Raw genomic sequence first — 26,968 nt, 5'->3', positions numbered from 1 at the left:
TTCAGCCCTTGCTAGGGCTGATGTCACTAAACTGAGTGCATTTAGGATGTGCATCTCTATATTCACTTCACTTGGAAACAGATAGATACATATATATGTAAAAAAAGAATGGATCAAAGACGTTTTTCTTCCTAAATAATCTGGGTGTCTCTTTTCTCTGTTTTAGTCAAATATGTGAGAGTAGTTTATAAATTAGTTGAGCTGGAGTTGCCAAACTTGGCTGTATACCTGAGCAGTCTGGATGGGAAGCCTTTGCAACTGATATTGTCCTCAAGCAGCTGATCATCAGAGCATTTCCTTCCCCTACCCAAACCAGCAAAATGACCACATCCAGCAGGCAGAGCTCTTCTACGTCTATGGTCAACAACTTGGCCAAAATATTTGATCCAAATGCTTTGCAAAACCAAGGGCCTGATAATGGAATGGAGCCCCCTCAAATTCTTCATGTTGCAAGCAGTGATGTCAGCACATCTGAAAGTTTTAACATCATGGACATGAAGTTTGCCTCCCTTGAACAGAAAATAGATAAGCTGTTGACTCTGCAAGACAATGTCCTTAAGAAGCTTAACAGCGTTTCCCAAGAAATCTGTTGCATTGAAAAAGACACTGAGATTGTAAAGGCAGAAACAACGGAGCCTGGATCAAGGATGGAAAGAAACAAAAATCTGGGAAGTGATGAAATGAAGACGCTTTGCCTTAAAATGGAAAAATCTCTTTCTGATATAAACAGAAATGCAGAGCAGCAGGTTAGAAGACTAGATGGACTGGAACAAAGTGTTTCTGGACTACAGAAGCTTGTAGGGCCTCTGGTTGAGAAGGTTAAAACATTAGTAATTCATAATTTAAGTGTAAAACACCATGTTCAAAAACATAAACTCTGCAAGGCAGGTGGCTATACTAAAGGAGCTGGACATGTTTTTAGGATGCAAATTTTCTCGGAGAGAACAGCTGATGCTCTGCTCAAGAAGAAGAGTGAAAAGGTGAGCCCAGGTTTGTGTTTCCTCTTTTCAGGAATCATTGCAAGCTACGGATATGTTCTGATAAGTGCTTAGCTTTTTTGTTTCATTAGCATTTAAGAAAGAACAACCAATATGCTCTAAAAATGAAAAGTATTAGAACAAGCTGAGCAAATTTAAGCGGAAAGGATATAGAAAATCTACTGAGTGATAAATACTTTCATTTTTTTCTATTTTTTTTTTACAGTTGTAAAATATAAATAGGGGTCACTGACATGGGTGACAAAGATTGACACAGACTTTGGGAGGCTTGGGTCCTGGCCATATATTTTACTATGATCTTCTCTGGGTTTGTAATTATCTGGGAAACTCAAGTTGCAGCAGTCATGTTATATGCCGTGGGTCTAGAGCTTAGTGAAACCGGTAAAAATCCTTCTTGGGTCAGGGCATGTGTATGTGTATGTCCTTTATTTCAAAGAACATCTTAAGTGTGCTGTTCCAATCTGGTATTTCTGCTGACATTGGTGGGGAGGGGGGGACTTCTAAACTGGGATCTGAGATAGAGTTACTGTAACTGGAGCTGTGGCTTGTGTAAACTTCCTCGGGGTGGGGGGGAAATGCCTGTGTCACCATAATGGAGTTCCGTAGTGTTCTTTACGGGTCAGATTAAAAGACCACAAAGATCTCTTGAAAGGCTCCATTGACTATAATAGGCTTTTGTGAGGCAGTTTGACTATTCTTTGTTTGGTAAAGAAGCCAAGTAGTATTAGAAAATTAAGGAATTTCTTCTGACAAAGTATGTTGGTATTTAATTAACCAACAGTGAAACAAAGAGGTTGTCTTTCAGATTTTTTTCTGCTTTGCTTTACTTCCCCCTGCCCCCCCCCGCCCCCCCCCCCCCAAAAAAAAAAAAAAAAAAAAGTCACATACAGGCTTTACTCTTTGATTCATTTAATGAATAATTCTTGAGTTCGTTTTTCTGAAGTTTTTGAGCCGGAAAAACATCATGTGAAGGTATTGCTGGAAATGGCATTCCTTTAAAAAAGAAGCACCCAATATTACTCACACTGGTCTGGTCAGCAAACCAGATTGCTTTTCAGCTTGGTTGCTTTCAGGCAGCCTCACTTCTCAGGTAGACAAGAAGCTCTTGACCCATCATAGGAAGCTATAAAAATAGCAGTCAGTGCTGACTAGCAGCAGAGCAGCATCAGTAAAGCTCTGCCAGCTGAACTGGCTGATCTGCCACTATGTAAGGATATAAAACGTGCAGCCTTGTTTCCAGAGCATCATTAACTGAAGGGAAAAGTTTCTGTTGTGCCAAAGACCGACAACAAAAGTGATTTTTGCAGGTTCTTCTTTGTGCCAAAGCCCGACAACAAAAGTGATTTTTGCAGGTTCTTCTTGAACACTGGACTAGTTTCAGTAAAAGAGTTTCAACAAAGAAGTTTTCTTGTTTTGTACCACTACTTTGATGAGAAAAGATTACTTATTTGTAGAATCTGAGTTTAGTGCTTCTTTTTCTTTGAAATGAAAACATTTGTTGTAAAAGCTCTGTCGTAATGAGACCCACAGATCATCTGTGTAATGCTGCGGTCACTGCAATTCATGATAGTGCTCTACCTGTCTCCGTGAAGTTATGTATTCATCTAAACTATTTATAAGTATAAGCTGAATCAGGCCCGGGATGTTAATGAAGTGGCAGCTCCTGGAGGCCCGAATAGGTGCAAGGCTGTCTGTGCTAGACATGCAGGGTAAGAGAAAGGAGGGGACCATGCAGACTTTGCCTGATGAGTTTGTGGGAGCTGGTGGGTGTAGTGGAAGAGGGAGGACAGAGGAGGAGGTTGTGCTCCTGGCAGGCCAGAGGGGAGCCAGGATGGCAGATGCAGGTGCCCAGTGGAAAGTTCAGAGCTACGAAGGGCCTGGAAGTGGAGGTAGGATGCTTGATCATGTTGGAAGCAGAGGCTGGCTACTGACAAGGACCCAGAGAGGAGAGGGGCGAGCAGAATCTCTGGGTCTTTCTCCAACAGCAGCTCCATTTGTAATCCCCTCACTGATTCATTTTTGTTTAGGCAGATTCTCAGTGATGTTGAGTACACTTGGTAGGAGCTTGTTTAGCATAAGAGCTTAGGAAAGGCAGCACGAGCATGTCTGGAATCATGCTGGTGATACTATTACATTGTTAATATTTTGTTTGTTTTATGAGATAGCATACATATGTTAGCTTGTCACTACCTTCCTCTCTGTGCATTTGATTTATTAGTAAAGGACCATCATAAAATTATCAAGCTATCCTGTGAACAACAGCTGGCTTTAGTAAACACTTGGTCATCTTGGGTTTAAGTAAAAGCAGACTTGAATTCAGCCCTGCATTAAGAATAATGTTAGATGGTATGATATCCTTCAGCGGAGACTGCTGAGCTTGGCTGTCAGCTTAGTAGGAGCCAGTATTTACCAGTGTTCCAGGCAAACAGACTCTCCTCTGTGAGGGGGTAGGAACAGCATCTCTGTGCAAGTCAGGGAAAAGACTGGTCCATGAGACACTGTGAAGTTGGTTGATTGTGCCTCTGCCTGTCATGTACTCAAACTGGATCTACAAATGAGGTTTTAAATTGTTGTTATAAAAGCAAAAAGAAAAGCAAAGGAATAGAGAAATAGGGGATCTCACCCCTGCAGAGTTTTACAACTGAAGTGTCCCCCTGATAGCTGGTGGTGTAGCAATGAACAAACGTACCTGATTTTAATCATCAGGTGGGGACTAGAGAAAGGGATAAGGATTGCATTTTTGCAGAAATCAACCCTTGCATCTGTTAACGCAATCCTTATCACTTTCTCTAGTCCCACCTGACGACAATTTTGAACAATGCTGACCCTGCAGAAGTGCAGGCCACCAGGCAGTAAGACCAACATCTCTTTTATCCTAGGTGGACTCCATATGGCAACACTGAGCAACCCTTCAATCATTTTAGACATACACAGTCTTATCCTGTTTCCTTACAGCTGTGAATAAGGTGATCCATTCACTACAGTTAGTTTGGAAGGACAGTACCCACTTCTGTGCATTGCTGGAGATGGTCAGATGTTTTGGATGATGTGCCTATTTTTCATCCACCCTACTCAGCTATGAGCAAATGCCACCTGTTAGTTCTAACAGCTGAGCTGTCTGACAAATACTTGGCTGTCTCCAGTCTGGTTCTGCAAAACAATCCAATAATTCTTAATTATGAGTAGGTGGTGCAATAGGTGGCCATGGATATATCTAGATAAGGCAATGGGTTGTGTTTACATACTGCTGAATCACCTACCTTCCCATCCTTCCCTCTCTAGAGAGGTGCTGCTGTTTGTTTTATTAATTGTAGGATTGTTTTTAAATTTTTCTTAATGGGCTTATTTTACAGGATGAGATTAAGCAGAAAGCAGTGGCAGAACAACGGGGAGGGAGTAGAGGGGAATGGGAGAGAGGTAAAGAAGGGGTGATAAGGAGCTGGGGTGTGTAATCTCTCTTCTGGCTTCAGCAGCAGCTGGAACACTTTCCAGATCACAGGCTCCACAGGGACTTTCTCTGCTCTTGCAAAATATAGAGATCGCTCTCCTCTGAAGCAAATTTTCTGCTTTCCTGCCTTTTACTGCCATCCTGAAATACCTCCACTGCCTTGTACAGGAGTTAGTTTATTTCTGTTTTGGGTTGGAGTTATAATATTGTGTAGCCTGCAGACACTTCGTGCTTTGTTGGTGCTGCCAAATGTCTCCTAGCAGTTTTCCACCAAGTGCAGCGTGACCCTATCACCACATGGCTGAGACGAGTAGCATGTATTACTTGTCGTTCTAAGTTATTTTCTCACTACTACCACCCAGGGAAATCATAAGTTCTCCAGTAAGGGTTTTTAAAAGTCTTGAGGTTTTCCTCAAGTTCACCTTTTTAAGTAGTCTGTGATAATCCTGTTGTGAAATGATTCTGTAACTCCATTTTCAGTCCTATTTCTTCCACTTATGAAGAAAGGAGGTAAAATAATAATTCACTTATTTCCTCCAAATTAAACAGTTTAGCGATTCTATACTACTAACCTGCGAATACTCACCTGGAGAGTCAGAAAGTCTCTTTTGTTGCCATCATAAAGGAGTGTTGAGCTTTCTGCAGTTCTCTGCAGGTTGCTGTAGCTTCAGTCTCCTACCATTTCTACAGGCTTTGCCATAGGACTAAATGACTATTAGCAGTTTGAGGCTGTTTCCTACATTAAAACCACCCCAGGAGTGGGGAGCTGTGTTTTCTGTTTGAACCCTCTGTCCTTCCTGTGCAGGTATCACACTGCACTTGTAACTCACTCGCTGCTTTAGTAGGAGCCTGCTATGAAACGGCTGTTTACCACGTGTGTTTTAAGGTCTATTCAGCCTCAGTCTATAACCATTCTGATTCCTTCATTTTGACTACACATGCTAATGGGTCCCTTATGCATTATTTAAGTTCTCTCCAGATTGGCTGTGTTCTGTGTATTTTTGATATTCCAGCCAAGTAGGCAGGAATTGTTTCATTTTCTTTTTTCATCTGTTTGCAAGAGTTTCTGCTGTCCTTGGTGGGTTTGAGGGTAGAGGCTTTCTGCGGAATCTCAGCAGATATGTTGTCCACTACTTGAGTAATGCAGCCAGTCAGCGCCTTCAGCTGCTGTCATGCTCTGCAATGCTCCTCTTCCCCTCAGAACTGATGCCTTTACTTAAATATGTTCTGGGTAGAAGTATTCCAGTTTTTGAGTGAGCTGTAATATATTAGAGTTGTAATTCTCTGTCTATAAAATTGGTATGTTTGGCCAAATGACATTTTCATCTTGTTTTGCCCTGTTCTCTCCCTTACTGAGAGCCATAGGAGGTTTTTCATGTCCTTTCAATTCAGAATACTGTTTAATTTTGCTTTCATTTAGCCTCAGAATGTGCTGTCTGCTCTACAGTGTTCACTGGGTAGGATCCTGCGCCGGGCACTGTTGTTGTGGCTTTGCTCTCTCTACAACTCTGAGGAATGTGTGGAATCAAAGCAGGCACAGCTGATTTCTAAATACCAGTACACCAGCTCGGATGGCTTATGGGCATGACATTAACACCTATGTGTTACAGTGACCATTTTAGGTATCCATTACAACTCCTTTGCAAATTAGGGAGACCTCCTGATGAAAATGAAGAGATAACTGGTAAGTGCAGGAGAGCAAGACAAGGCAGGTCATCAGAGAGCAGTCCTGTAAAAGCAGAAAGTTCATTGAAGAGGTGAGACAGTGGTAGGAGAGATTTGCTCAGGCAAGAGGTCTTCACCCACCGCAGTCATCTAAAATCCACCTTTTGTTATCAGATATCCTAGCCATTTAGTCCGTTTTCAGGTGAGGAGTCCTCGCAACCCCAACAGAAGTCAGATACATCTGCGAGTAGTAAGGGTACCATGCTTGAATGCCTCCTCTGGTGGCAGAGTGCCAATTGCAACTAAATGCCGGGTCTCCACCACGCTGACTTCTGATGACAAGGGTAGCCACTCTGGAATGCAATTAATTTGGTGCCATCCTGGCAGCACCCTGGGCTCTGTACACATGTGCACCATTGAGGAGGAGCGGTGATGGGTGGCTGGGCAGCAGCCCCACCACATGCCATTCGCTGGATGCTGCTTGTGTGGTGAGGTGCTACAGGAGAAGGTCTCTATGAAGGGGAAATAAAGAGATCTCAGGTTTTTCCCCTCCACCACCCCCACCCCCCCCCTTGTTGTTAAATGAAGTGTGTTATTAGGAAACCCGTGTTTCTGGATGCCATTTCAAAATGAGTCATCAAAACTGTAGGATGTGATTTCTGAAGCTCGTAACCCTTTGGAAATCTCCCAACAGTGCGATTTTCCGAAAGCAGCTTAGGAAGGGTGGTTCAAGAAGTCTGAAGGTGTTTGACATTCATATCATTGCATGCTTAGCTCAGAGTCAGGAAAGTGAGAAATACTCTCTTCACAATGAGGCTACTTAACTGATATTGTAGCAAAAAATAGCCTGAGGAGTTTGACAGATGGGTGGTTTATGCCCACAGTTATAAAGATCTGCCATTGATTCAGCTTTCAAGCTGGATTTTTTTCCTCCTTTCTCACACTGTGACAATGGTGGAGCCCACTTTTGAGGCTGAGCCATTTAATGGTAATGAGGAAAATGTGGAGAATAACACCTAGAAAATTTTGGGATTATGGCACAGATGCATATGAGCACATGTGCACCTGTGAAGCGTATGGGACCGTCAGTCATCACACACGGGAGGGCACTGAGCGTTACAGAGAAGGGGTAGGTGTGAGGCTGTCCAGTATGTTGGTAGGACAAGCAGCCAGAGTCTCCAGTGGTTGTGCTTGCCTTATGTTGCCCACAATTTATACAGGTGAGAAACCCAAAAGTGAGAGCGACAGGTTGATTTGATTTCCCAGATGCAGTGAAAGGTCGTGTGTCAAAGCCAGACAATGCTGAATGCTGTGGTCTTAGGAGATGGGTTGGTAGCCTCAGACTTGTTGGTCGTTATTACAGGCCTCCATGTAGTCCAGAGACATTAGCATTATACCAATCAATTGGAGTTAAAAAATCTGCCTCCAAAGCTCTTTCTTATGCCCGATGCTGACTCAGTGAAACAACAGTGTCTAGACCTTAAGGAAAATGTAAAGATGTTTAAAAGCAATCAGTTACTCGGTGCAGTACACAGTGTCTGCACTGTAGCCAATGACACACTTGAGACCATGGGCTCTGTCAGGAGCCTGGTTGCATTAAAGCTTTTTCTACTCTTCAGTGTAAGGTTCCCTGTTTTGAGAAGAACAGCTTGGCAGGAGGAAGCATCCATTTAAAACAGAACAGCCACTGCTTCTCCTGTGCAGCAGGTGGGAAGTCAGCAGACTGAAGTGGGGAATGGACAAGGCTTTGGCTTCACTGATCTTCAGCTTCTCACCTAGGATGGTGTTATTGCAAGGGATTTTTCAGTATTTAGCATGTGTCTTCATGCAGAGGTTGCTAGCTCATTACCAGTGTATTTTCAAGGCAGCAGGTCACATAGAAATTCTCTTATATTTCCTCTTGGGGGAATCACCATTCTTATGGCTCAGAGGTTATTTTTGTGTGTAATTAAAAGGTGCTCGTCACTTGAGTTTGGTTTATATAATAATCTAGATAATAATATATCTAGATATATTATATAATATATCTACATATTTATATAATAAATCTAGATAATGATTTATCTAGTTCAAGAAGCTCTGCAAAGATCATGGAAGAGTCAAAAACTTTGCCTGAAGGTGCCAGAAAATTGTGTAGTATAGCAAAAAATAATGGCATGGAAGCAGATTTACTGCCTGCCAGTAAAAGGAGAATTCCCATGTGTACGTTTTGTATCATTTGTAAATTTATAATTAGTAAGTTTATATCAAAAATATATTTGCTGAATATTTGACATTAGCAGGGGGTGGGGAGTGCGGGGAGGGGTGTGTATTGAAGAGGAACACAAAAGGGAAGGGTTCCAGCTTTGGGGGATAGCAGATTCCAGCTTTGGGGGGCATCACCACACATGCAGTTGCCCTAATACCTCTGTCATATGCGGTGCATTCTCCTTTGTACCGATGCGGAGATAATGTGAGCATCCACAGTACCATGCTCAGGTGGCTCATTTCTGGCTGTTAGTGATACGAATTGATTGCAAAGAACAAGCAACTTAATCATGATGATAAATGGATGGTGATCAGGTCTTGCACGCAACCAGAATAACTTGCCATAATAAAGCTCTGCAAAGTATCTTAAGAACATGAGAAAGAGACACTGAGTAAGAAATGTGGTTTAGGCATATGCAAAGTTTTGTGTCTCAGTATCGGCTGATTGAAGTGGAGAATAATGTCTTGACATCAGATAAAACATGATGGGATGATAAAGGACCTCTGAATGGTTGGGGCTGCTTGGTGAGGCCATTCATTACAAAAACTTTGCAGTCGGAAAAAAAAAAAAAAGAGTTTTATTAGGTGAATAAAAAAATTTGAAAGTTAGCTAGGAAAACATTCCAGGGGTAGGACTGCTACAGTATAAAGAAGGAATTTAACTAAGTACAGCTCATTAAAAAGGAGTCAGATGTCTATAAAAAACATTAATTTCATGCTGCATTTAAAATTTCTGTTAAAATATATTATATTTATATATATAATTGCTTATTGCTTAATTTCTGCTGGTTCCTAATATCAATTTAAATAATTTCTGAAAGTGTTTTTTTTTCCATTGGTCTATACTGAAGTTTCAGCCTCTGGAGTATCTCACATTATTCTGTTATCATCACGTGGGCTTTTATTCTGTCTCCATCACTTAGGGTCTAGCAATACTTCGTATGAAAGAATATGTTTTGAGTCTGGAAAATGTATATTTGAAGACACAGTCCCAACTTGTGTAGGGACAGACACCTTTTTTGCTTTCGTATATTTCACAGGGTCACAATGCAACATTTCATGTTTAAGCTTTTGTGGAATTAAAATGAAAACTTTCATTGAAAGCTTTTGGCTTGCATGAATAGGGAAAATGACTGTAGTGCCATTAACCTCACTATGCATATTCAAGTCATTAAAGAAAGGGGAAAAAATAAGGTGGACATGTAATTTCCACTAAGGAATATTGATTCCTACAATTTTAGAAATTACAGGCTGGAAAAAGTCACGTCACCGAGGTTCAGGAAGAATAATACACAAACAAATAAGATCCCATTAGGGATTAAGTTAAAAAGATGCTTAAGAACGCATTGCTAACAGAGTGAAAGGAGTGCTGTGAAGAGAAGTTGGGTGGGATGGATGTCATTAACAAACCACCACACTTTTCAAATGAGATTTTCAGAAGATCGTGATGGCCCTGGGTGCTCAGACCTGGGCTCTCGGGGTGGCTGGCCCAGCTGCCTGGGGTCAGACGTCACAGGGGCACATGCCCCTGACAGACTACAAATGGGGGCTTTGTACTTCCCGCGTCTGGGCTGGGAGGGACATGCTGACTTCTGTCAGCTCCAGAGAACCTGGTGCAACCCCACCCTTTATGGGGAAGCAATAATGAACGGAATTTCATGGTTTTATTGCCGGGTCAGGATTTGACAAGATAATGTCACATGTTCTACAAATAGTAAAACATGGAGAAGAGTGGAATGCTCATGTGTAGACTACTCATGTGTCGTGTCTACAGATAGTCCAATATCTAGTCCTTATATTTATATTTCTTATTCTAGTGCACTACTGACTCCATATTCTTTGCAAATAGATACATTTATTGATTCTAAAGGGTACCAGTAAATGTTTCACTTGTATTTTTTTTTCTCATTTAAATTAGTATGATCTCTCATCTGCTGTTAAAATGTAAAAGATCAGAAATGATGCTTGAGTAAACACTGTAGTAATTTATGTAACACCTTGGCAGTTTCAGATGTTTGACATCGTCTGCTGTTCCTTCCAGCAGATGAATTTTCAAAAGCTGGCTTCTGTATTTCACACCTGCAAACTACAGCAATGTTTAATAGGAAGTGCTGTGTGCCTGCAATTAATTCTGAATGCAGAAGTGAAATCTGGCCCATGCATCAAAGAGCTTGGAGGCCATTTCTCTGGTTATTTGCTCAGCTGACTGTATTTGATCAGAGCTGATGTCCTCAGTGGTACGGTGAGGTTGGGATACAGGAATCAGAGTGCATTACTAATTGCGGTCACATTGCAGAAGGAATAAGTCTGAGACTTTTCCCTGCTTCTTATAGTGCTTTTCACCATTAAAAAAAGCAGAATTGATTGATTCCCTGTGATCCATCTGGAATCGTTACATTTGTATTTCAGTTCTGTGTGAACAAGGGTCCAATTTATATTTCAAGGGTACTTACCTAGCTGTATTTAGGCCTTTTTCATTTTGCAGCTTGCAACTTCCTGGGACCAACTGCATCCAAAATAGTTGTCAGTCTCAGTTCTTACGCTCATATTACTGTTTCTTTGTCCCTTGCAGATCATGATTTTCTGAACAAGTCCTGCTGAAATCCTTTCATGCAGTTTCATCAACTTTTTTTCAACTCCTCTTGCTTCTCATGGAGTTTCCTTTCCCTTGAACTCTATGTTTATAGCAGATACATATTGCTTTAATTTCATGCCTATTTTCTATATAGCCTGATGAAATTAAAACAAACAAAAAATTATAAAAGATGCGGAGGGTATACCAGAACAAATGTTTAGTAATAGGACTGATTTATGCCCTGAGTACAATATGAATAAGCCATGGGACTGCTTGCGTGATTAAGACACTGAAAATTAAGTGCCTGGCCCTGTATATGTATTACACTGCTTCAGCTGGTACCTCAAAGACCGAAAGTAGTCCCTCTGGAAAATGTTTGGAGGTATATGCATTTTTTCACACCCTGTGGACCTATTACTAATAATAATAGCACCAGTTTCATAGCACTGTGAGAGGAAGAAGGCAGGTGGAAAAGGAGCACCAAGCAACAGGAGATACCGTGGTTTGCTGTGGTCACCATCCTACTGCAAGTCTAGGAGCAGCCAATGAAAAAACACACTGAGCAAACTGCATAGGAATATAAGTAAATAGCTATAAAAGTAACAGTAATAGCAGAGTGTTTATGAGGAGCTGGCTTGGTATGAAGTGCCTCTAGATGTCACTGTAATATTGTAAAATGTATGTAAGAGAGAGCTACAAAGCTGATATTATGGGTTTTATACTCTGATTCCTGGTAACTGTTTTGGTCAGCCTGTAATAAATTACTGGATCATTAAAAATGCCGTTACCAGATGTTGATTAACAGCAAAAAACTTTTTGAAATCTATCAGTAAGACTGTTACTGAACATTTTACTAGAATATTAAATATTCCTAGCTTTGGTTTAACTAACCTAGTTTTTAACAGCAAAAGCTAGTGTGCAGGGCAATAGCTCATTTCTGGATGTTTTTTTTCTTCTAGTCCCTGATCTTTTCTGGGCTGTGTTTATGCCAACACTGATGTTAATACAGCTGAGATAGTTTCTCCTGCTTTACACTGGTACCAATCTGATCATCTTAGTAGAGATTAAAATAAGGGCCATAATTTATAGGAAAAGCGTGAATTAGAACACAGAGTACTTGGATGTGACCAAAAAAGTCGATCTGCAATTTCATGAGGAACAATACAACATGAACACTGTATACACTGACTAATACATCAATTGCCCTCTCCACAGGTCATCAAAGAAAAGTCACATTTGAATGAGACGGGAACAAAAGAGAAGAAGCCACCAGATTCAACAGGTTAGAATATTTTTTTTCTAATCAGTTTCTAGCTCCTAAGCCTACAACCGTACAAAAATAGCCATCACTCTCTTGAGCAGCTCCAGTGAAGTTGCTTGGGTTACATGTATGCTCATCAGCCTGAGTGAGAATTGTTCAAGCAACATCAACCTACTTTTCATGTGCCTGTGCAGGTGGTGGCAAACTGCCTAAAAAAGTGCCTTGCATGAGGAGTTTATTAACCCTGACTTGGCTGACATTAATACATTTGAGTGAGAAAAATGTTTTCCAGTGCTCTGTACGAAGGGAAGAGTTTCTGCCCCATGGCATCCCTGTTTTAAAGGAGTAGTCTGCTCTTGCTTAGGAGACATTTACACCGACCTTGAAAGTAGGAGAGGAAAGCAAATGCTTAGTTCAAAGTATAACAGAAGTTATGCTAAGTGCACAACCCTACTTTAATATTGTTACTGACTATCAGAGAATTACTGACAGATGCATTGGTAATTTGTCCGCTTACAGAGGGAGCCATCCAGAAGAGCCAGTCCTGCTCTCAGGAAGAAGTTGATAAGCTGAACAAGGAAAATGCCAAGAATGAAAGTTCTGTTCTGCTTGAAATGGATCTACCCAAATTTCATACTGAAGGGCCAGTGGAGAAAGAAGAAAGTTTGGCTTTCAAAAGCTGTTACAAGTACAGGAGAAGCTCTGTTCAGAAATCCTTCACTACAGTAAAGCAGCAAGATGATGCTGGTGATAACGCTTGTCAGAGGGTAACTGGGCAGCAGATAGAGAGTGAGTCCCTAACAGACGGGGAGAGGAAGGAGGAACATAGGGTGTCTGGAAATGAAAGACAAGAGGAGCAGGAGAATGAAAGGGAAGGAAATGCTGGTAGGAGTGAAAAAGTTGAGGAACCACCAGCTCCTTCCCAAAATGAAGATGAGGCAGGACAAAGCCATGATCAAGAGGCACCAGACGGAAGGTAAGGTCGGAACCTCAGGCTGCACATTCTTAAGAGACATGTGTAGTTCAAGTTCCAAGTGAAAGTGGCTGGTTAATATAAATACTGGTGAAAATTCAGCCCAATACAAAAGTGTAAAATGAGTTTGTCTCTCTCATCTGAGCTCTAAGCTGAAATTATACCCTTAAAAAAGACAGGCAGACAATCTACCAGATATGGTCCTAGCAGTGTACTTTGGTTATTTGCTTGGGAAATAGCTTAGGAACATGGGAATTATATTAGGCTTTTCATCTTTGAGGAGAATTCTTGCATTGTTATGCTTATATACTGCAGCTTCACATAACCTATGAGCAAAGTAAGGTTGGATTAGGCCAGATACCAACTGGGAATTAAGTTACTGCAAAATGTAGTAACGTAAGTGATAATATATAACTGTGAAACTTTGCTGAGGCAATTAAACAGATAATTTTTTTTTACTGTAATTCTTTCTTTGCTGCACTGATATATGGCCCTTCAGGGATAAACCAGTCTAAGCTTTCAGGAACCTATATGAACAGACTGAAATCCCACTGCTTTCCGTTTGCTTTAAAGGTGAGATTGATGGTCAAATGTTAAATCAGAAGAACTCAGGTGAGGATTTCAGTAACGGAGAAACATTTTGCTGTCATGATTAACTCAGAGGTCATTTTTATTTCTCAAGATGAATGTTAGAACAGTTTATTTTACACCATGAAGCAAAATAACCTAATGCTATTAGAATGCAATAATTGTGTAGGCATTTTTCACCTATGTTTCTAAATTTGCTCTGCTTTAAGTGTACCCTGCTCTAATGCCATATTTTGTCCTTGCAGGTGTAAAGGCTGCGAAAAAGGTACAGGACATTATAGCTCAGTTACTGAGCAGACCTGCCAATTTGAGCATAGTGGTAGCAGTAAGCCTCGAGTGAATGATGAAGGCCTAATGAAAGATGACAACAAAAAGAAAGGGTAGATGCAGAAAGTGTTGATGACATATGTAAAACTAAAAAAAGCTCCTACAGGAAGTATTCCTAAAGGCAAAGCATTTGATTCCACTGGTATTACAGTGACAATCAGAGACATCTGTAGAAGAAAATGATTTCATGATTGTAATTAGTAGGGGAAAAAGGTGTGCATGGTAGCTCTGACGGGAAGCAGTTGTTCATGGGCCACATCCTAAGCTGCTGGGAAACAACACGGTTCTGTTTGCTTCCATCTTAGAGGCTTCTGCCCTGGCAGAAATTAGACACAACTAATTTGCTTCTGCCACAGCTACTCCACTAATACTGTCCTCTTTCCCTCTTCTTTTAACAACAGAGCTAAAACTCCCAAGTACAGGGTAGTGGGAGAAATTATACCATGTGTGGCAAAATTGGTTGATCTATGGAAGTGCTGAGAACACGTGTTAACACAGAATTTGCAGTGCTTTGGATGTAGCCTGCAAAACCAGCTTGCTCATATTCACACCATTGCGATGTGAATTGAGAACGACTGCAGCCTATAAAATAAATGCCCGTTTTTGTGTGGAAGCCTGACTGATGATGTTGAGCAGCCTGATAAACGGTACTCATGCACTGAACTCTGGAGCAGTGTTCATGAGTGCTCATTTCTAATATTAGAGCTCCAGCTTGAGAATTTCAATGCCTATCCTTGTATATGAAGTGATGCCACATGGAGAGGATGGCCTGAAGGATTTCAAGATGTATGTGTGTGCATGTGCATGCATAGGATTCAGAATAAATTTATTTGCTTTGGGGATGGGGGAGGAGTGAGAAAGTGAAACAGTTATTAAAACAGGAAACAGGAAAGTGAAACAGGAGATAGCCTACCAAAACGTTAAACTCTGTAACCTGTCCTGAGCTCTGGCAGATTGTTGGGGATGACATTAAGGATAGACTGTCTTTCTTGGAGCTTCTTTGATCTGTTATGGGATGTTGTTCTAGAATAGGGAGAAATCCCCTCTGGTGTGCATGAAAAGAAAAAAGAGGGTCTGTCACTGGGAAAATCTTGAAGGCTAAACCTTGGGCATAGTTTTAAAGTGGCACTCTGGCCTCTTCAAAAGAACTCTTCCTTGGCCGAAGTTTGGTAGCATTTGGGAGCTGAGCTTTCAGAATGACATTTTCTTCTGTCACTTACATGCTGGGGAGCCTTGGACTTTAAGTTGTTAAGAGTCAAATTCTGCCTTTAGGATAGAGGTTTTCTTGGCATTTTGTGGGTCTTGGTAACAAGCAAAGGCCCATACTTAAGGGCGTGCAATTCAGACACTGCAGAATCCCAAGTAGGTGGCAAACTTCCAGAAGCCCCAGCTTTTCACAATTCCTTGACCATGAACTAACTTCCTGACCATGTAAGTTATTAACACTGTCAAAAAAAATATCTAGGTGCACAGCTGGTGTCCTGGAAAAATGGACATTCACTGTGAATAAGGACAATCTACTGCTACATTAATGACCAAAGTATTACTGCCAGCTACATGCTGTCATATTTTTTTTTTTTTTGTTTATGTTTTTAATCATTTTCACTGGAGTAATGAATGGTTTTAAAATTGTTCAACAAGCATCACACAAAAGGGAGCCGGCATTCCAAACCAGAGAGCTCATGTTGAAATGCTGGGGCTCTAGCCCTCCTAACCAGTTGAAGAAGTATTTGTCACCTTGGTCAGCCAAAGGTCACTCTCGGGAATATCAATCAAATGAAAAACAATGTGGGTATGAAATTGAAGTCTCAACACCCTGCAAAAAAATCCAAAGAGAAATTAGGCACGCAGGGCTGGTCTCCAGCAGGGATTTTGACATCATGATGGCAGAATGGTCCAGCATGTGGAGGTCCAGACTGTAATACCAGAGACCTGCATTTGTGCTGAAGCTCCATAGCCGCTGCAGTGGGATGCTGGAAACCCATCTCTTCTCTGTGCCCCTCTTTACCTTTTATCTGCTATCCTTTTTTTAAGGACGGAAATTTTCTAGAGCAGCACATGACAGTTACCATATATCCTACCACGCTAGGTCCTAAGCCCTACTGGAAGTCACAGGTGCTACTGGCCAGGGTGGAACTCCCTCATGTGCACAAGCTCTAAATGTGATCTTTAAAAGTGATGGCCACACTGTAGGGAATGACGCATTGTGTCAATCGGTAGAGAAGGGGATTCTTCACTATGAACTGCTAAAGGTGGAAAATAACCTCTTTTAGCTGGGCCTAGAGGAAAGCTCAGCCTCTTTTCCTACCCCACAGGAGAGTTACAGTACATACTCATCTATTAATAGTCCAGGAGTGGGGTGGGGTGGGAGGTGGAGAAAAAGCTGAATTCCTTTGAAACAAATTGCTGAGGCCCTTCGTGGGCATGAAGTTATATTGGTTTAGTCTAGTGGTTTCACTTTGCCTCTTGCTACTGTTGGGCGGAAATGCTAATTTAATAAAGAAACCCTTGTCTTTGTAGTGGAGCTCCCCAACAACACCCTGTTTTCTGAGCCAGAGCTCCTGGAATAAAACTCTTCTTAAATAACAGAGAAAGACCTGTCTATAGAACTTAACAGTAGGTGTATTCAGTTCTTAAATGAGCTTATCTGGGGAAAAGAGGGACTAAAATATAAGATAGACAAGCGCTGCATGTGACCACTCATATGCTGTCTGTCTGTTTTGTCTTTTATAGATGGTAGTCCTACTCCACCAGCACCATTTGATCACCGGATTGTCTCAGCCAAAAGGGTGGGGATCAGCAGTTATTATAATGTCAGCGAGAATGAAATCCTGGGAGGGTAAGTCAGGTGAAACCAATCAACATGGAAAGCAAGGCACAAATTTACAGCCAAGCACCCTGGGAGGTGAATGGAAGCAACGTACCTCACTAGAGCTGAAGTCATGAAAGTCTTAAGCTCTAACAGTGCTTTAGAGAGGGCTGAAAATAGGAGGCTGATTTTACTGTGTGAGTGAACTTTGACTTAAGCTTTGGCACCAGCAGACTTGGCTTGTAGTTGGTATTGTTCTAGGTCAGCCAGCTGCCCTCAGGTTTTATGACGTGGCTCCTAGGATGCTGTAATACTTTACCTCACATCGCAGCCAGCAGATGTAGCAACATGTTGTAGCCTTCTTTCTCTCAGTGGGTCCCACCTCTGAAAACACTTGCATGTGTTTAGATAGATCAGCAGGATAATCTGACAGGCCATGAGGTTACTTGATCTCTCATGCTGACACTGTTTAGGAGAGAGTGATATTGTCATTTTTGATGGCAGCATGGTCTTGGGTATGGGTTTGTTTCATCATGAAATCACACCCCTCTCTTGGAGAAGAATGATGAGATGGAGAGGGGCAGATTGTGCATGTGAGTGAGTTATTATCCTTACGGTTTGTCGACTTCCCTGGGATTAGTCATTGCATGTTGTGAGGTGAGTGTAGTGAATCATTCAAGTGGGATAATATCAAGTAGAGCAGCGTGTGATTTTGGTGTACCTAAATGAGTAGCAGCAAGTCTATTCTACACAACAAAACAGCAGCAACAGAGCAACTTAAATGGAACCCAGCAGGGAGAAGATAATGTCTGTTGTTTATAATCAAGTTTACATTCAGGGCTTACACTAGTACCATTGGTTGATAACATTTTTTCTCCTTTTTTCTCCTAGAGGGCGATTTGGTCAAGTGCACAAATGTGAAGAGAAGGCAACAGGTCTCAAACTAGCAGCCAAAATTATAAAAGCAAAAGGTCCTAAACAGAAGGTTGGTAGAGCATGATATTAGTCTTTTGTTCCCCAGTGGATTCCACCGTGTTCTTCAGCTACACAACAGACCTTGGCCAAGTGGCTCACAAGCCACCACGCTCATAGGACTTGCTGGATTGCCATTGGCTCTAGTTCTATTTCCCTTCTCCTCTAGAACTTCTAGTAACTCATCAAGGTCCTCTTTTGGGGTTTCCTCTGTTAGTTTTTTTAAATCTTAATTTTTCCAATTTTCTTTTCTGCTCTTCATGTTTATTTGGCTTTCCTTTTTTGCTTTCTGCTGTTAATTCTGTTGGTGTTTGCTTTAGTGGTAAAAGCTTTTGTCAGGTCTGTGACACAGCGTATTCCCAAGCACACTGTAGCCTTTGTTGAAATGACTTGATGTCACATTCTGATAACAGGCATGATCTGGGCTTCTGACATTAACACAAATACAGATGAGAGGAATTAGTCTGGCCTGTTTTGCAAATCTCATGGCCATCTGGGACTTGCTTCCACAGGAAAGACATGCATAGCACCCTTTGTGTGACAGCGGTGTCATTAATGGCATTCAAGGGTGGGATTTGTCTCAGCTAACTGGGGTTACTAAAATACAGCTGCAGTCAGGCTGATCACCAAGAATCCCCTTGTATTCAATGGAGAAAGACTGGCATCACCAGAGAATGATTCAGCGCATCCTAAACTGCACATCTGAAATAGCTGGGCTGAATGGAAGTACCAGTCTCTCTCTCCCCTGGCTGCAAAGGGAGGTTTTGAGGACTGTCCTGGACTTTTCTTACACAGCTTAGTTTGGTACAACTACAGCTGGTTGAACCAAGTCCTGTTCTGCTTCACTCTTTTCTTTACATCCCTGTGAACCCACCGCTTGTCCTTGTGAGCTCTCGCCTTCCTTTTTGCCCCAAATAGCTTATTACTGAAGCTGTCCCCCACCTGAGCTCCGAGTTCAGTCTAGTAGCTCCTATAGCCTTGAAATCCACCACTGCAGCAGCAAAGGAAAACCCTGTTTTTGGTTGACACAAGTGAAAACATGAAGATAATGTAGATGTCTGGTTCAAATGATGTCCTGTTTCATGTAGCTTTCTTAGAGAAAAGTCTTCTGAAACAATACTCATGACTTTTTACAGGATGAAGTAAAGAATGAAATCAATGTCATGAACCAGCTGAATCACGTGAATCTCATCCAGCTATATGATGCCTTTGAATCTAAAAATGACATTGTACTAGTCATGGAATAGTGAGTGTTTTTTTTTCTTTCCCTTTCTGTCTTTACCACTTTTGCTAGAATTGTCCATTTCCTTCTTACTTTCCCCTGAAATTATAAATAGAGCTTCTTACCGGTGGAAAGAACGTATAAAGATGTTCTCAGGAACAACAAAAGAAATGGAATTTAAGGGAAAAGTTTTCCCATCCAGCCATTTATGCATTTTTTTCCAGTGATCTACCACTTTCCTGGTGCCGTAAAGCCACAGCTTCATTTGAGGCTAGGGCTGTATTATATATCAGCTCTCTAATTTCAAATTCTGATTTGTATCAGCTAAGAAACAGACCTCTCAGAATATCCTCTGTTCTGTGAGGCAAATGAGAAGACATCTTACACTGAAGAGGAGCCAGCTATAGGTGTTGTGCCTAATCATTATACTGTGTGCCTGAATGTACAAACCTGTTTTTTATGCTGTGTTATCAGGTTAATTAGGCACAAAATAGCTGCCTTAAAGTCAAGTTAAGCAGGTGTTGTCTTAAGGAAACCAAAAAGGGTATAACTAGAACATTGAGAGGCATGGCAGAAGGTTCAGAGTTACATGAGTCTGGCTATTTTGGACATTCTCAGATACTCCTCTAAATTTGGTCTACGTGATTAGCATATCACAAAAGGGAAATGTCTGTGTAGCTATGAATGGGTGAGCTGGAGGCATTCTGAAATGTGAGAAGTTAAATCATTTTTGTTGACTTTAGATAGTTTCAAATTGAAATTTTGGGTCCTGTCCCTCTTAAACTCTGAGGGAGTAGACTGCAGATTTAAATACAGATTCTCCATCATGTTGTCTTGGTTTTCCATGTGAATTCATTAATTTCATTGGTACAAAATGATGACTTAAGACAGCATAAGGTTCAAATTTCAAGACTTTCATATTTATCAGTGGATGAGAGACTGGACTGTCAGACCTGGTAGAAATTCAGGCCAGTATGCATCAGAACCCAGTTCTTGGGAAGTTTGGATCAGACTACAAGCTCATATTGTAGACCCACCTTACTGAACTTGACTGTGAATGATTAAAATAGTCAATAGCGTAAATTCTGTATTACTCTAACTGCATGGGATTGGATTTGGACTTAGTCACCACTTTATTGTCTTTCTTTCATCAGTGTGGAAGGAGGAGAGTTATTTGACCGAATTATTGATGAAAACTGCAATTTGACAGAGATGGATACTATCTTGTTCATAAAACAGATCTGCGAGGGAATTCAGTACATGCACCAAATGTACATTCTTCATTTGGATCTCAAGGTAGAGAACTGAGATTATGTTTTGTGCAATGACAGCGGTGGAAATTCTTATTCTTAATGGTAGGCCATACAGTTTAAGAGATTCCCATGTCAGAAACAACAAAGGGCATTATTCTGCTTTCCTCAGATCAATGTGTATTTAATTTAACCACAATGAGATCAGTTAAATTACTACAGGAGTAAGTAAATTAGATGAGAATTGTGGTCATATGTCATCAAGCCCCACAGCACTTGATTTTACAGACTTCCACAGACTGATTTTACAGAAAGCCAGCAGCTTTCTGTACCTTCCTATTTTCAATTTTGATATTTGGATCTCAAGATACTGTGCAAATATTATTTAACTCAACTGCACAAGATCTCCATTTTACACATCAGCCATGGCGTAGCAATTATCCCCATTTTTTACCATGCAGAAACCAAGGCATGAGTGAGTAGAACTAAATTCAAGGGTCATTCAGTATCAGTGGAAACCCTGCACATCTTTTTGAGGCATATGCTACACTGTCATAGTCGTGACAAGGCTTCAATAGATAGCCAGCTTAAGGGAAAATACATTAAAATGTACTTGCTAAAATTAAAGGAATAAAAATGATCAGTGGCTAATGTGACAGATAAAATGTGTCTGTGTCAGGTTAGGCAATTAGTGTGACTGAAAGCTCAGAGAAGGGTAGCAGATTTTGTACCATGTGCTTGTTAGTTATCTGAACTGTTCAACTATATACACAAAAAGTCCCTTCACTTCTTTTTAAAAACAAATCCACCAATTTCACATACCTACTCTGGCTGACTGCTAATGGTTAACTGTCACCCCTTAGAAAACATTTGTTGTAAAGGTATTTTTATTAGACTGTACATGTGAGTTGGCTCTTTCTCTCTTAACCCAAATTTTATCAAATAAGAGACTTATTTCTTACCACTGTTTAGTGCCCAAATAAAATAGGATGATGTCTTTAGATTTATGACTGGCTATAAAGCTTCCTAGTGATCCCTGAGCTTTGCAACAAGGCAAAAAGAAACAAAAAGTGCGCAAGATGGTTTTCTCTTTGGTGAGATTTTTATTACGGCTGCTGTTTTTGGCTTGTAATAACTGAGTTAATATAATACATCTTTAATGTTGTTAGCGTATACGTTATTGCAGTGGTTAAGCAAATGAGCAGATGCTTGTTAGGACCTGCTTCAGTCACTAATCAATGACCAGACTCACTTTTCTCTTTATAAAACATCCAGTTACCTAGAAACCTGTCAAGCAGAAGTTCACACGGTTCTTTGGAACACATTAATTATGTTCTTGGAGATGGCACAGTTTTAATAAGTCAAACTGCTGACAAAAAGATACATATACAATCCAAGAAATTCTTCCCAAATAGCTCTTTTCATGTGCTTGCCAGCTATGCCTTCTCCCTCCTGTTTTGCTTGTTCATAGATTGCTGTCAGTAACAAATGAGTTTCAGGAAGAAAGCTTGAAACTGAAAGAAAATCATGTTGACCATAATAATCCAGGACCTCAGAAACTATGGACATATGGTGTTTAAAGTCCTACATGTAAAATGAATTAGTAATGGTGACAAAGGTTAGCTAATGTTTTAAGTGTTGAGGGCTGTTTTGTTTCAAAGAGGACTCAATGAGCAACAAGACAGAGTAGCTATAAAACTGCTGGCAGTGAATATGAGACACTATTTTAGGTATTTACATTTCAAAGACAATTGGCCAAATTCTGTTCTCAGTCCCTTCTGTATGAATATGAGTAATTCTAGGAGGTTAATGGATTCCTGCCAGGGAAGTGAAGAACAGCATTTGGCCCTATGAAAATCCAGAAGGATTTAACCTGTGAATCCTACCTTTTGCTAAAATATCTGAGAAAAGCATGAAGTTGATGTGATTAGCTTAATATATCACTGTTCAATCAGACAGTTACTGCCAGAACATTAATGAACTCAGAAACTTAAAGCTGTAGGATAAACTTCAAAGCCCAACAAAGTAGGTTTGGTTTTTTTGGGTTGGTTTTGTGTTTTTGTTTTTTTTTTAATAAAAAAATCTGTGTCAGCTTATTAAGGTCTGTAAAATCACAGTGCCAGCATCCTGAAACCCCATTTTGGAAGCCTGCATTCTCTGTCCCCCTCTCCTTAATGAGTTCTTTATCTAAACTGCTGCCTCATGTCAAATTGAAAAGCCAAGGAGAAGAAGAAGCAGTTGCAAGGCACAAAACACATGACCCCAACTGCTGTGCGATAGCAGGGGGTGTACCCGTGCAAAGAAATCTGAACAAGGAGTAAAGCAAAAGGTGCTTATGAGATGTTTGCTGTGTTTTGAGCGTTTTTCTCCCTACAGTTTGGTAAAAGCCCAGTTTTCATACTTGTTTCTCACTGAAGTGTTTTTTTTATTTCTCTTGGCAGCCTGAGAATATCCTGTGTGTGAACCGAGCAGCAAATCAAATAAAAATTATTGATTTTGGATTGGCGAGAAGGTACATGCATGTGTTCTTGCTAATCGTAAATGAATTGGGAAACAGTGAAAAAAAGAGTATTATGTCTCTTCAGTGTCCTATTTGATACCTAATGGTCTCCTACTGTTCTTAGGACAGATTTAATGTGACTCTTTTAACCAGGGTTCTCTTTTAGTAAGGAATGTTTGGAGCTGAGTAAAAAAGATTTGTTCTGAAGCGTTTTTTCAGGTAGAAGGTTTAGAGAGGGCTGATTCTAGCTAAGCATGCACATAAGTATCTTGCAACAGATAAAATGGACAAAATGGGTGGTACTTCTTGTCTGGTCTTGTCTCCAACGTTACAAGAATCTTCAAAAGGGAGTGTAAGAGACCATCAAGGGCTGTTACTATGTATCCCATGCTCTATCACTTCCTAGTTTAATTAGGTACCATAACTTCAGTGAAGGATTTACTGGTTAAAAATCCCATGCCTATGATATGGAGAAATCCCAAAAGGATAATAACAGCTGCTCTGAGAAGCCCTTGAAATATGAATTTCTTCCTTTGTATAGCAGTTGGGTTTTGCCCTTAGCTATGACATAAAGCTTGCAAACATTTTTCATTCGATATATGGGTATATTTATTTTTACTTTGTACCTCTGTCTGTCCTTGTTTTCCTACTGAATTCCCTGTATGCTTCTAAAATCCCTCTAAGTGCTAGACAACTTATCATGCAACTTTAATTAGGGTTGTAATTGATGTCCTCTGTTAATGTTTTTATTTCCTAGATATAAACCCAGGGAAAAACTTCGAGTTAACTTTGGGACTCCAGAATTTCTTGCTCCTGAAGTTGTGAATTATGAGTTTGTCTCCTTTCCTACAGACATGTGGAGCGTAGGAGTCATCGCTTATATGCTGTAAGTAATTTCAGTATCTGCTTTGTAAGCTGTTTCTAGGTTGAACTCTGTCAGTCATCCAGATTTGTTGTTATAGTGGAAGATTGACAAAATCTGTACCCAAAATATGAAATGTAGGGTTCTTTCCAAATTCCATATTCAGTAATCTCTCCTCTTTTCCAATCACCATGATTTTTTCTTCCTTGTTTCATTGCACATCTCTCATGAGTGAGCATCACACTTCCAGAGGAATATAGACTGCTTGGTAAGTTCCCAGTTGGTATGTGCAAGAGTTGTCAGAGGTCTAGAAAATATAACCTACCATGAAAGACAGTAATGCTTGGTCTGTTAGGGAAGAAGGGTGATTATTTAAACCTGCAAGTAGAAGAGAGATTGGGAATGGTCTGGAGACTTTCCTAGACAGTAACATGTTGCAAGATAAGCCAAGAGTGACTAAATGATCATAGGTGGCACATTGGAGATCATGTACAGGAAAGGGAAAAGACAGGAAGATTGAACGTACTTCTTTTTATTTTAGCCTCAGTGGATTGTCTCCTTTTTTGGGTGATGATGACAATGAGACTCTCAACAATATCCTGTCCTGTAGCTGGGATTTTGAAGATGAGGAATTTCGAGGTGTTTCTGACCAGGCCAAAGATTTCATCTCAAAGCTTCTCATCAAGGAAAAATGGTATATAATCCCTGTATCTTTGAAACGTGTGTTCCATGCTGTCATGTCATAGTTGTGTCACTTGTGCTGCTCCATTGCAGAACTATCATGAATTATCTAAGTTTTTTATGTCCACGTAGAATATTATAATGCCACTTCATAGATGCTGTTCATTGTGTCCATAAAATGCTCTGGAGTTATCTGAATACATTTTTGCTGTGAAGCAAAACTTACTTCATGGATTAGCTGCCATCTGGTGTAGTGTCCTGAAATGACAGCATTGCATGATGGCAGAACACATGACCTGTAGGAGATAATTGTTGAATTGTAAGATTCTGGGAAAAACACTTAAAAGCATTCTGGTTTTCCTTTAGCTGGAGAATAAGTGCAACTGCTGCCTTAAAACACCCATGGTTATCAGACCACAAGCTCCACTGCAGACTCCAGGTCCCTAAATTTAAATATTCTTGTGCATTATATATCTGCTGTTGTCTTCTTCTGTTGCCACATCACTATTTGCTTTGACCTTTTTCTTAACTGTTTTTGAGTCTTCCTTGCTGCTGCATCTCTTGCCACTGTGAGCCACATGTGTCTTACTGCTTTTTTTTAGCTGTTGTAATTTGCATGCTCATACTTGCTAATCAGTTCTTGCACGTCTGGGAAGAAATGTAACATCATGCAATTGCTGTGTGTTGCTGAGTGAATCCATTTTCTTAGCAAAATGAGACTATTTGCAAAATGAGCACTGAATTACCATATGAAAAGACTTTTTCAACTGAGAATGATTCTGGTTCTTGCTTTGAAAACCTTTTCAGGCTCTCTTGAAGTTCCCTATGAGTGCTGTTAGACTTCATCCTACCTCTTTCCAAGGGATACCTTTCCCAAAAGAGCTTGGAACCTCACCCAGTACATATCTTTGTACTTAAGCACATTCCTGCCTTTCAAGGGAGCCAGTTTAGTGGGCAACACAAAAGAAGCAGTTGTTTATTCACACAAACAATTCAGCTGGGCTGAGTTGGAGAATCAACAAGATTTTAAAGCATTTTGATTATTCCTCTGTTAAGTAGTCAGTGAGCTGGTGAGATTCACACTGTTGATGAGCTTGCTGCTGGCTGATTCTAAGTCCATTCTGTGGTTCAGTGGTTTGGGAGGGGATAATTTTATGGTTTCAGGATTTTTACAGCATTTGAGGCTCAATATTCACTTCCCCCTTTGCAAGCAAAGCACATCTATGTTAAATAAAATGACAACTGTATTGCCTAGGATGTACGTGTCAAGGTGCCTCTTGAACTAGAACCATCCTTAAGAATTAAGAGACCGTATTATTCATTATCAAAATAATCTTGTTAAAATAAGAGCAAAGATTGTGATGATAATAAAGAGCAGTAGCTTTGCTGATGAGATGGTGTGGGTTCTGAGCAGGATGGACCAAGCAGTGTCCTGACAACTCCATCTTGCAAGATGTTCCTGTTATACAGAGTGAGGATAAAAAGAAGTAGGACAAAATGAGAAACAGTATCAATCAAATAAATTATTGTCATTTGCATTGAAATTCAGTTTTCATTATAATCTCCCAGAACAGCAATGCCCGTAAGATTTTATTTTTAGAAGAATTTATTATTAGAAGATTTACAAGTGTCAGTACACAGTAAAAACAAGAGAGTTTGTCACTGTTAAGTACCTCCTCAGAGGGTTTCGTAGGATACACTTTGACTCCTTATTTGGGCTCCAGTGAAGCTCCGATTCCTGTAACCTGGGGAAGAGGCTGTCTTTTCAAATGCTGCAAGAACACAGGCTGCTTACCTGCTGTGCTGCTTCCTATCACCAATTTTCTTCTCGGGAAACCCTATCCTGATAGAAACTTTACAAGTCATGTTGTCCTTCGTAGCTCCTCCCCTGGTATTTTTTGTTCATACTTGTGCTTTGCAAAATAGCCTCACTAAACATGCTGATGTCGCAGTGTTCTGCCATTATCTTAACTAGAAGTAAGATCTGATTGATCTTCCATTAATGCTCCAATAATGGCGTTTTTCTTTTTTTTTTGTTTGTTTTTATTTTCCCCTAGAAGAAGGCTAAAGATGACTCTGTGTCCCAGGCACCCCCGGCTCAATAACCTTTCTGAAAGAGCTGCCGAACAGAAGGTTTGTTTCAGGTCCCAAGTGTTTCTTTAGACATAAATACTGTATCCCCTGCAGAAGGGATCAGTGGGCAGCCGAAAACCTTGCATAGTGCAAAGCGCGTGGTCCAAACTGTATTCACCATCCCTGCTGTTGTCTGGAAAGCATTCAAAATGTAAATTGGCTCTATCACTTATACCAAGTCACAGCAATGTGCAAAAAAATTCATATCTAGGAAGCCATATGTGCTGCAAACCCTGGCCGTTTTAGAGGGAATGGTTATGCTCCCACTGGCTCTCATGGGGCAGGATTTCACCCAATAATTTTTCAGTGTTGAAAGCTTTCAGGTTTTCATGCTGTGGTTAGGAGTATGGTTTAAAAAGGGTAGAAATATGAAAAGTAATTACTTTTTAGCAGAGGCACGGGCCAGACCCTCAGGGCAGCTCCACTAACTATAGCGAAACGAAAGCAAGGTGTCCCC

At 40.6% G+C, this 26,968-nt stretch overlaps 1 protein-coding gene across 1 annotated transcript; it reads left to right on the top strand.

Annotated features, from left to right (window-relative positions):
• Nucleotides 1–356: 356 nt before the first annotated feature.
• MYLK4 (myosin light chain kinase family member 4) lies at nucleotides 357–25,869 on the top strand. Its single transcript, XM_040585761.1, has 13 exons — nucleotides 357–614; nucleotides 12,149–12,215; nucleotides 12,714–13,170; nucleotides 14,001–14,020; nucleotides 16,816–16,921; nucleotides 17,783–17,876; nucleotides 19,000–19,109; nucleotides 20,240–20,381; nucleotides 22,777–22,847; nucleotides 23,593–23,721; nucleotides 24,239–24,391; nucleotides 24,745–24,817; nucleotides 25,849–25,869. Exons 1-13 carry the CDS (start codon nucleotides 357–359, stop codon nucleotides 25,867–25,869), a joined length of 1,701 nt encoding a protein of 566 aa, XP_040441695.1.
• Nucleotides 25,870–26,968: the final 1,099 nt, after the last annotated feature.

The sequence above is a fragment of the Falco naumanni genome, chromosome 3, assembly GCF_017639655.2.
Source record: "Falco naumanni isolate bFalNau1 chromosome 3, bFalNau1.pat, whole genome shotgun sequence".
Classification (NCBI taxonomy): Eukaryota; Metazoa; Chordata; class Aves; order Falconiformes; family Falconidae; genus Falco; species Falco naumanni.
The sequence above is the reverse complement of the archived record's forward strand: the minus strand, read 5'-3'. Positions and strand labels throughout refer to the sequence as shown.

Bases quoted from the DNA above. Each gene is read 5' to 3' on its own strand.
- MYLK4 (XM_040585761.1), top strand. From the start codon at position 357: ATGGTCAACAACTTGGCCAAAATATTTGATCCAAATGCTTTGCAAAAC. The intron at 20,382-22,776 runs GTAGAGAACTGA...TTCTCTTGGCAG, and splicing joins TTCTTCATTTGGATCTCAAG to CCTGAGAATATCCTGTGTGT. The intron at 22,848-23,592 runs GTACATGCATGT...TTTATTTCCTAG, and splicing joins GATTTTGGATTGGCGAGAAG to ATATAAACCCAGGGAAAAAC.